The 11,036-nt window shown below is 48.2% G+C and overlaps 1 protein-coding gene across 1 annotated transcript; it reads left to right on the plus strand.

Annotated features, from left to right (window-relative positions):
• Positions 1-901: 901 nt before the first annotated feature.
• On the plus strand, positions 902-2,005 carry LOC149991209 (melanoma-associated antigen 10-like). The gene is given in 1 exon segment (XM_090264931.1): positions 902-2,005. A coding segment is annotated over 1 exon segment (1,104 nt).
• Positions 2,006-11,036: the final 9,031 nt, after the last annotated feature.

Here is an 11,036-nt window from a genome sequence, read left to right on the forward strand (position 1 = left end):
AGCTGTGTTTTCCCTCACTTCCTCCTTCAGTGTCTCTTGAATGTGAGATTTCATTTTAAAGGAAAGTGGCCTAAAGTCAACAGAGGGAGTTATCTGCCAGATCAAAGGTAAGACTGAGAGGACTCCCCATCCTGGGACTGATGGTTCCCACAGAGTTTGGCCATGTCTTGGTACCCCTCATGAGAGGTTCTGGGCAGGTGTGGCCAGGTGTGGGGCCCCCTCACTTTCTTCTGTTCAGTCTCGAGGGTGTTTGCCTTGTTCTGAGAGTTTTCTCTGAGCAGCAAAGGGGTCACAGGCCCTGCCAGGGAAAATGTGAGGACCCTGAGTGAGCACATAGGAGACCATCTATCCCTGAGCAGTGGGTTCACACAGAGTCTGGGCCCCTCTCTTGTCAATTCTGGAGGCCCATGGCTGTGCATACCCTTTAGACACTAAGGCACTCCTTCGTTTTCTTTCACAGGGGCTCTGAGAACCAGGAGGTAAAGGCTATTGTCTGAGGCACATGAACACAGGTGACAGAGCTGAGGAGGTCCAGGCAGTGCCAGCAGTCAAGGTGAGCTGCCTGCCCTGAATGTGTCCTTAGAGTCTTCTCCATGCCAGAATAGGGGAGACACCACAGCACCCAACCCCACCCCCTATCAGCCACAGAACTTCAGACTGTGCCAACTGCACTCTGAGAAATCATCTGACTTCTTCATTCAGGATCTTAGGGGACAGGCCACTCAGGAGGAGAGGCCCAAAAACACCCCTAAAGAGGATACCTGCAGGTCACCTTCATCAGAACTGCCAAGGGTGTACATCTCAGCTGAGGCCACTTACACTTCCTCTCTCCCCCAGCCCTGTGGGTCCTCATCGAGTACCTTCTGCCCACACTCCTGTGGCTACCCGATACAGAGTCATCATGCCTCGAGCCCCAAAACAACGATGCTACATGCTTGAGGAAGACCTTCCTTCCCAAAGGGAGGCACAGGGCCTTGTGGATGCACAGAGTCCTGAGGCTGAGGAAGAGGATACTTCCTCATCTTCTTCCACCTGCTGCTCCTCTTTCCCCTCTTCTTTCTCCTCCTCTTCTGCTTCCTGTTGCTATCATCTGAATTCAAGTACCCCTAGCACCCCAGAAGAGGTTTCTGCTGCTGCTGGGACAAGTCCCCCCAAGAGCCCTCCAAGTGCCTTCCCTTCCACCACTTCCATTGCCACTGCCACTCCTTTGAGCCAATCCAGCAGCCAAAAAGAGGAGGGTCTGAGTACCTCCTAGGCCCTGCCACACACACAGTTTTTGCCCATATGTGTGATTGATGGTAAGGTAACTGATCTGATTAGGTTCCTGCTCCTGAAGTATCGCACAAAGGAGCTGACCACAAAGGCAGAAATGCTGAGTTGCATCATCAGAGAGTACCAAAACCACTTTGCTGTAATCTTTAGTGAAGCCTTAGAGTGCATGCAGCTGGTTTATGGCATTGATGTGAAGGAAGTGGACCCCACCAGACACTCCTATGCCCTAGTCACTACACTGGGCCTCACCTATGATGGGTTGGTGAGCAGTGAGCATAGTAAGCCCAAGACCGGCCTTCTGGTACTTATCTTTAGTATAATCTTTGTGAAGGGTGATTGTGTACCTGAAGAGACTGTATGGGAAGCACTGAATGCCATTGGGGTGCATGCTGGGAGGAAACATTACATCTATGGGGAGCCCAGGGAGCTCATCACCAAAGACTGGGTGCAGGAACAGTATCTGGAGTACCGGCAGGTGCCTAACAGCCATCCTGCATGCTTCGAGTTCCTGTGGGGTCCCAGGGCCCGTGCTGAAACCAGCAAGATGAAAGTCCTGGAGCTTTTGGCCCAGATCAATGGGAGTGACCCCAGATCCTTCTCACAGTGGTATAAGGAGGCTTTGAGAGATGAGGAACAGAGAAACCAGGCCAGAAGTGGCACCACAGATAATACCACTACCATGACCAGTGCCAGTTCTTGTGCCATGTCCAGTAGTTTCTCCTGCCCTGAGTGAAGTCCAAAACAGATTCTTTATTTTGTATTTTAAGAAGGAAGTCAATGATCTAAGTAGTGGAGGGCCAGACTGGGGCTGAGGGAATCATAGTGAATAATATCTTTGTGTTTCTGTTCCATTGGCGTGACATAGGAATGTATCTTATTTTTGGCATTTAAAAATGTTACTTTAAGTAGAATGGTTATTATTAGCTTCAGGATGTAAGTTTACAAATGACACAGGTCACATTTATCCAAGTTAAGACAAAGAGTTTTCTATTCTGTAAAACAAATTGGGAAACCTTACATTTTCTTTGTAGTCTGTAATGAGGTAATACGACATTGGAATATGATTGTTTTTAATGTAAAAGAACTTAGCAGTAAAATAGAAACATTAAATAGGTAATTTTTTAATTCTTTTATCATTTTAGTCTGTTATTCTGTAAATATATATATATATATATATATATATATATATATATATGGATTTTCTTAGCTTATTCAAGAATGTAGAAAAATAAACAGTAATAAGTAAAATCTATTTTTTCTGGCTCATTTATACCCTAATTCAGCAGTTCCCAACCATTTCGGCACCAGAGACCTGTTTCATGGAAGACATTTTTCCACAGATTGGGGGGGGAGGACAGTAGGCAGAGCTCAGGTGGTAATGCCAGCAAAGCTTCACTACCTTGCCCGCTGCTCACCTCCTGCTGTGTGGCCCAGTTCCTAACAGGCCTCGAATCAGTAATGGACCACAGCCCCGGGGTTGGGGACCCCTTCCCTAAACATTCACTGAGCCATTGTCCTCTAGATGGCCCTGTGTTAGTAGTGGAGACACTAGAATAAGCAGGACACACCTACCCATCGAATGACAGAATGAGAGCAGCAGTCATATAAGAAAAATGGTGAGGTGACCCCTAAGTCCTTCATAACTAAAGAAGGGGAGTGGTGGTCAGGCTCCAGGGGAAAACCCTCCAGTGTAAATGGCCTGAGCCAGGGCAGTTTGGGGCTTGGGAAACTGATTTCCTCTGTGTTGGTTGATTGTAATGAAGCTGGGTGGTGGCAGTGGCCAGACTTACAGACACCATGTTTTGGGGAATGAGAGAAAAGCCTGGAATTAACAACTGGTCTTAGCAGTTATTTTTGGATAGTGGATAAACCAGAGCATAATCTCCACCTGGAACAGATAGGGAAGGTATCCACATTCTTGACCCTGTACACTTAAATACACTACAAACTAGATGTTTTATACCCATCGTCTTCAAGGATTTCTGAAAAGCCCAGTGATATTCCTTTGAAGTGGTGCCCAGAAGCCTCTAGACTGATACTCTTCCCTAGCCACAGAACACCAGACCCACTGCATTAAAATGATATTTAATTAGATTATCTTGAGTGTAATTTGCACAGATCTAAACGAAGGCTATTTGATGGGGTTGAAATGAATGAAAAATATGGTTAGGATGTAAGAGCTGCTGGGAGGAAGAGAAGAAGTTTGCCTTTGACTCAAATTATAGGAGCTTTCAGTTGCATCTAGCTGGGGAAGACTCCCCCACACCCAAATTAAATAATAGATAATCTAGGAGGGAAATTGCACTGTTTTTTTAAGAAGCATTATTTGGTTATTTTAATATTCTGTGTCCTATTGTATTGCATATTCTCTGATGCCTGAAAAACAAACATTACCAGAGTAGAGGATAGTAAGGCTTGGGGGTAATATAATTCTAGAAATAACTGCCATTCATCAAAGTTCCAATATATAGCAATTACTGTGCGAGGTGCTTTACAAATTCTCCATACGTCCCTGAAGTCCTACAAGACAAGGCTTATCAACCTCACTTACTTCACAGATGAAGAACCTGAGGATCATAAGACCTGGTAATTTTCTCAGTATCACATTGCTAGTAAGTGACAGGACAGAGACCAGACCCCTGGTCTGAGTTCATCTAGAGTTCATGCTGTTTCTACCAATTCCGTTCTGTGGCCGACCTCCTGACTCATAAACCATCTCTCTTCTCAGTACTATGAATGACATCTCTTAGATGACAAAAAAGACCCTGTGGCCCAAGTAGTAAAAGCAGGCCCTAAGGAAGGAAGGTGACAATGAGAATCAAACACAATTTGGGTATTACCTGAGGTTTGTTGAGAGCTGAGTCTGCCAGATGCCAGCATTTCTGCCCAGTCCAGGCACTTTCCTGCATGACAGCATCCCTCCCTGGCCTTCCCCCATGTGCCCTTCTGTCCAACACTCGAACCTGGTAGGCTGACCTGCTCATCACTGCTGTTTCCTTTGGAGATTGCACAGAATGTCCTGCCTTTGTCCTGACACAGAGGCTTCCCACTCCCTGCAGGAGTCCCATGCTGTTCCATAGCGCACCTTCGATCCAGTCTGATAGCCACTGTTATGGAGCATTAGCGAGCAAAGAGGACACGAGGCAATTTAGAAGTAAATTTATGGCGTTTATTTACCTGGCCAGGGACGGGTCTTCCCACTTTCAGAAGCAGAAGATGGGAGAGCTGCCCCGCCTTACAGACTAAAAGGTTTTTAAAGGCAACAGAACTATTCCTATGTCCTTGGGGTAACTAGATAACAACAAAAGAGAAAAAAAACTACACAGGCGTGAGAAACTACATATATACATACTTTCTAATTTAGAAGGAACTTCAGCTGATAAATATTTGGCCGGACACTATTCTCATGTCCTTGGGGTAGCCAGATAACAGCTAGAGTCAGCTAGCAAAAGGGGGCTCAAGGTTGCTAGGATACGTGAGCAAAAGATAACCTGCCACTGAGGTAAAACGCAAAAGATGGCAAAGAGTAAAAAAATAACCCATTACATTCCCCACTGATTTTTGTGACTGATTCAAATCCTTGAATCTTGAGTATTTAATTTATTATACTGGCTATGGAGAACTAGTAGCTTTACTGCTTGAATTCTACGTTTGATATACTTTACTAGGCAGTTAATAATGTAAGGTCCTACTGTTAACGTAAAAAGGAGAAGGGCAAGCGGCCCAGTTAAGGCTGTTAAAAGAGTTGTTGCCCAAGGGGACATAGATAACAATTGTTCATACTAATTTTCATCTTTTTTCCTGGCCTCTTCCCTATCCTGCAGCCTCTTACGAAGCTGGCTAAGGCTGTCTTTTATAACTCCAGAGTGGTTAGTATAAAAACAGCAGGTTTCTTCAAGAGCTAAGCATAATCCTCCCTGTTTAAGAAGCAAGTTTAGACCTCTTCTATTCTGTACACTACTTCTGCTAGAGAACTGAGTGAATTTTCTAATTTACTGATACTTTCTTCTAACATTCCTAAATTCTGATCTATTTGAGCACTTAAATCCTTAAAGTTCTTGTCTCCAACTAGTAAGGCCGAGGTTCCTATGGCAGCAGATCCTGCTATTCTAAGGCCAATGAGCGCCGGGACCAGTACTGGAGCTCTCTTATACCAGTATAAACCTTCTAACCTTAGGTGCTCTCGACCTTGACTGCTAGAATAATAGTATACTTGGGGAAGGATATGAGCTAAAATACACAATTCAGGAAAACTGGGATCTAGTGCAGAGGAAGAAATACAGGGAGTTAATCCACTTGTACATGCAAACTAGGTACCTGAAGGAGCAACTAAGACAAATTCCGCTGTACCTCTGGGGGGTAGGGTAGTCATATGGGCGCAGGAGCTACTATACGGGGAAGTGGTGAGGGCAAAACTGGAGGAGAGAACACAAGCTCCCTGGCCTTCAAAAGACCCTAAAGTTAGTTTAGGAGCATGGCCCCACCGGCAGTCTTGGGGTCTTTTGGCTAACTGGGATAGAGTTAAGTTCTGTATATTCTTATTTTGGTTACCAGAACTGCGGTTGGCACCTATGCCAACATAATATGGAGGCTCTGGGTTAAGGCACAGCCAGCAGTCTTTAGTCATGTTAGGCTGTGTCTTGTTTAGATATTGAAAGACAGTGCTCAGGGTCCTGAATATAGGCTGGGTCTCCGGCTCCGGGGTAGTAAGTGAGACTGGTCTGAAGGTGACCACCCTAATGCTTCGGGGGCCGGGTTTCCTATAAGGGGACGGTGAAGCTCTGGGCAGGGGCGGGGGTGCCTTGGGCTTCTCAGGTAACCCGAAACCTGCAAGGGGACTGACTGGGAGGCTAGGCTGGGAGATACGACGCTTCTGGATGGTAAGGAGAATTCCAGGATCCCAACCAACTGCGACAAGTCTCAGTCCCCAGGTTTTTCCACTTTCCCACTGTTTGTCCCAGGGTTCAAGAGGCCACATTGAGACAGGATTACAGGTGTGCAAGGTTTCACATGTCATCGGACCTTTAGGCCGGCTCTGGGAGAGGGATGTATCAGAGCTGGCTTGCTGGCTTATAGTAACACAAGACTATTGGGGACAGTAAAACTCTGTGGGTTTGTTACACGGTGGGGATTCTGAGAGGGGGCACATATAATATTGAATAGATTGTAACTGTTTTTCTCCTGGTAGGGTACCGTACCCAGGCCCGGTTAAAGCTTTATTAAAGGCCCTAGTACCTAGCCGGGCGCCTAACGGCCCTGGAGGGAGTCTTGGGGTCCACTTTTGCCCCCATTCTCCAGGGTAAAACTGATTACCGAGAAGGGCACAAAGGTCAAAAGTGGGGCTCTAGGAGTGCTAACCTGGCTGACGATTTTTCCGTCTCCAGTTCGGGAGAGATGCCAGGTGTAATTAATTAAGCGGTGGGGGTTTTCTGCAACTATAGTTAGGAGGGGGGAGAGGAAGAGGAAGAGTGCCACTGCAGCCGCACCCGCAAGGGGTGCTCTGTTTGCTCGACTGTCCATTTCTCAAGGTCCTTGTCTGATAGTTCTGCCGGCTTGACCTGGGAGCGGTGGATCCGGTACCTTTCCCGGCGACTTTAACTGCAGTGGGGGTACTGAAGATCACCTGGTGTGCTCCAGTCCACCTCGGTCCGAGCTTGTCCGGATTCTACTTATTTAGCTACATGAGGTCTCCCGGTTCCGCCAGTGGTTGTCCGGAGTTGTTGTCACTTGGAGCGGGCCGGCACTCTCGGATATAGGCGTGCAGTCCTCGGGTGTTTGCTGAAAAAGCCTGCAGGGCCTTAAGAAGTTCTTGGTTAGTTATAATAGCTGTAAAATCGGCCCTGAGCTTGGGGAGCAAGGGCGGTGGCCGTCCGAACATAATTTCAAAAGGAGTATACTTCTGAAAATAAGGAGTACAGCGGGCTCTTAACAGGGCAAAGGGAAGGAGGCTTAGCCAGTTATCGCCAGTTTCTAGCTTTGATTTAGTCAAAGTCTCTTTTAGGGTTCTATTCATTCTTTCTACCTGACCTGAACTCTGGGGTCTATATGTGCAGTGGAGTTTCCACTTGATGCCTAAAGCTTTGCTTAATTGTTGGGTTATTTGGCTAATGAAAGCCGGGCCATTGTCGGACCCCATAGCTACGGGGAGGCCAAATCGAGGGATGATAACCTGGAACAACTTCTTAGTTACTATTAGGGCTGTTTCTGACCGAGTGGGGAAAGCCTCAACCCAGCCCAAGAAGGCATCTATAAGGACTAGAAGATATTTGAAACCACCTCGAGCTGCAGGCATCTCTGTGAAGTCAACTTCCTATAGTTCTCCCCGAGTGAGTCCACACTTACAGTGATGAGGTGCTAACGGGTCCTTGGAGACTGGAGCTGGGTTGACAGCAGCACACTGGGGGCACAGGCGACTGACACTCTTTGCCTCTTGGTATAGTCCCGGGATATAATAGACTGTCTGCAGGAGTTCTGCTAATCTTGTTCCCCCTAAGTGTGTGCTTTGATGTACTTGCCTGATGAGCTCCCTCCCTAAAGCCTCTGGAACTAAGAGGCGGCTGTCCTTGAGGCACTTCTATCCGTCCTGGGTCTCCGGGGCTTTTAGTCTGATAGCCAGCACCTGATCTTTCTCTGAGTATACAGGAGGCTCTTGGAGAACTGGAGGTGGGATAAGCGGCAAAAGAGTGAGCGGTTCCACTGGCTGCAGGGCAACCTTCTGGGCCTCCTGATCAGCGAAGGCTTTTCCCCGGGCCTCTGGCGTCCGGATAACCTCGTGCCCTTTACAGTGAATTACAGCAACCTGCTTTGGGAGCCAGATAGCAGCAAGGAGGTTCAGGATTTCCTGAGCATTTTTTATATGCTTTCCTTCTGATGTTAAGAGTCCCCTTTCCTGATAAATGCTACTATGAACATGTACAGTAGCGAAAGCATACCGGCTATCTGTATAGATGTTTACCCGCTTCCCCTTTGACCAGCGCAGCGCTTGTGTCAAGGCTATCAGTTCCGCCTTCTGGGTAGATGCCCCAGGTCCTAAAGCCTGCGCCCAGATGACAGTATCTATGGTTACAACAGCTGCTCCTGTATACCAGATCCCTTCCTTGACAAAGCTGCTGCCATTGGTGTACAGGACGGCATCAGGATCTGTCAGGGGAATATCTGTTAGGTCTTCCCGGTAATTGGTGAGGGCAGTGAGCACATCAAGACAGTCATGAAGCGGCTAGCTGGGATCATCATCCGGGAGGAGAGTAGCTGGATTGAGGGCTGCAGACTGGAAAAACTTGACACGGTCTGGATCTAGAAGTAAAGCTTGATACTGTACAATACGAGCATTGGAGAGCTATCTATCAGGGGGGCTTTTTAGCAGAGTCTTTACTGCATGGGCAGTGATAACTTGTAGTTCTTGCCCGAAAGTTAACTTCGTGGCTTCCTTCACTAGTTGTGCAGTAGCCGCTATAGCCCGCAAGCAGTTCGGCCATCCCGAAGCAATGGGATCTAATCGCTTTGATAGATATGCTACGGGCCTCCTCCAGGGACTTAGTTGTTGTGTGAGCACCCCTTGGCGATTCCTTTGTTTTCTGCTGCATAAAGTTGAAAGGGCCTGTCAAGTTTGGGTAGGGCTAAGGCGGGGGCAGTTGCTAAAGCCTCCTTAAGCGCCTGGAATGCCTCCTCCTCTGTTTAGGTCTATTTTAGAGAAGATCTCGACCCAGGAGAGGAAACAGGCAGTCAGGCATGACTGAAAAGGAGTGCATGACTGTGCGGCCACCGAGGTCTGTGATTCTGGCCTCAGTCCAGGAGTACGACTTAGCCTTGCCTGTAGCCCCTTGTATAAGAGTCTTTTTCTGGCTGATTGGCCCCCGGGCTTCCTGAAGAACTGAGAAAGTCGAGCCTGTGTCCACTAAGAAATTGATAGGTTGGCCCCCTACTTTGAGACAGACCCTGGGCTCTTTGGGGGCATAAAGTAGAGAGCCCCGGCCCCATCAGTCCTGAGCTTCCTGTGCCAAGACTGGCTGATGGGGCATATGAGCCTTGCGCCTGGGGCACTCATGTTTCCAATGTCCTTCCTGTGTGCAGTAAGCGCACTGGTTTCTGCCAAGGGGGGAGTCTTTTCCTGTCCCATATACCTTGGTCCTTTAAACAGTCGTTTGTCCCTCAGTGGGGGATCTCCTGTCATAGTTAGAAGAACATGAGCCATCTTCTTATTCAAGTCCCTAGGATCCTCTCGGTTGATAAAGACACGCTGGGCAATCTCTACCAACTCGGTCAGGGGCTTTCCCTCAAAGCCTTCTAGTTTCTGCAACTTCTTCCTAATATCAGGGGCCGACTGGGATGCAAAAGCTATATTTAGAGCCCTCCAAGAAACGCGGCTGGCAACTCATCAGAGCCCTGACTTACCTCTGTGACCTTAGACAGATTAGTCAGCCAGAAAGCCGCAGCGCGGAGGGCGCAGAGGAGAATCTGGCGATATTGATTTAATGCCTCCTTACCTCATTCACTGGGTCCCAAGTTGGGCGCGTTAAGGGGAAGACGTGCTCTAGTCTCACCGGGTCCTCAGACAGTTGCCCGTCTGGCCCAAGGACGAGCTTCCGCCCTTCCCCTCTTACGCGCTCTCGCTCCTCCAAAGTGAAGAGGGTATGGAGCAACTGCTGACAGTCATCTCAGGTTGTCTGGTGAGTAAAGGAAACAGACTCTAAAAGGGAGATAAGTCCAGTAGGATTCTGTGAAAGAGACAGGTTTTGATTCTTCCAGTTATACAAGTTGCTGGTAGAGAAAGGGACATATACTATAAAGGGCCAACCTGAGGGCTCAGCGGGGGCTGAAGCCTCTCGCAGTGGGAGAAGGGGAGCTGGCCCTATTGTCGAGTCAGGGGGAGTGCAATCCCGGCCTGAACGGGTTTGGGAAGGACTGCAAGGAGGATTGCGGCCTGCCGCATTCCCCCCCAACAGAAGGCTCTGGAATCAGTTGGGTGTAGGGAGGGGGTCTCACAGGAAGGGGACTTTCCTGCGAGGCTGGGAGGACCGTAAGGGGACCCTTAAAGGGCTACCCTTCAGTTTAGATGTAAGCAAAATAGTTGCATTTCTCTTCTGACAATTTTGTAGCCATTTGGGCTTTTCTTCTAAGATTTCAATCTAAATTTGAATATATGGAATTTGGTCGGGGTGGCTAGGCTTCCCGGCACAGACCTGGCGGACCCCGTAGGCCGTTTGGAGGTCAAAAGACCCCTCAGATGGCCAGGAGGCCTCTGAGAATGTAGGCCATTCCAATTCATAAAATTCACAACGAGTCCGTAGTTGTCTGGGGGACACCTTCCCCCTAAAGAGGCTATAAGCCCTTCATTTAAAATCAGGAAAATTCTCGAGAAAACATTCTAAAGGAGAACAAGACGAACACGAAGAGGACTGACCTATTTCAGCAAAAAACAGACCAAGACCGAGACAGACAGCAAATAGAACAGCAAACAGAACAGTAACCAGAAAAGCTGAGGTTCGAACCCACCGTCGTGCGGTTCGACCTAGTCCGGGGAGTAAGACTGCGTCCAGTCCTCCACCGGACCCCCTGGGTGCACCAATTCCAGACCTGTCCAAATACACCTTTCCCTCGGTGTATTTGGCAATACCTGAACGCCAAACAGCCAATCAAGGATACAGTAGTGGTACGGCTCGGACTGCAGAGTCGGGGCCGAGAAAAATTTCTCGGAGATCTCCCCCTTACTCTCGTCCGGTGGCCGTCCAACCTTGACCTCCTTTCCCAACAAAGGTTGGGGATCT

The sequence above is a fragment of the Furipterus horrens genome, unplaced genomic scaffold (genome assembly GCF_987537825.1).
Source record: "Furipterus horrens unplaced genomic scaffold, mFurHor1.1.pri manual_scaffold_17, whole genome shotgun sequence".
In the NCBI taxonomy this organism is placed as follows: domain Eukaryota; kingdom Metazoa; phylum Chordata; class Mammalia; order Chiroptera; family Furipteridae; genus Furipterus; species Furipterus horrens.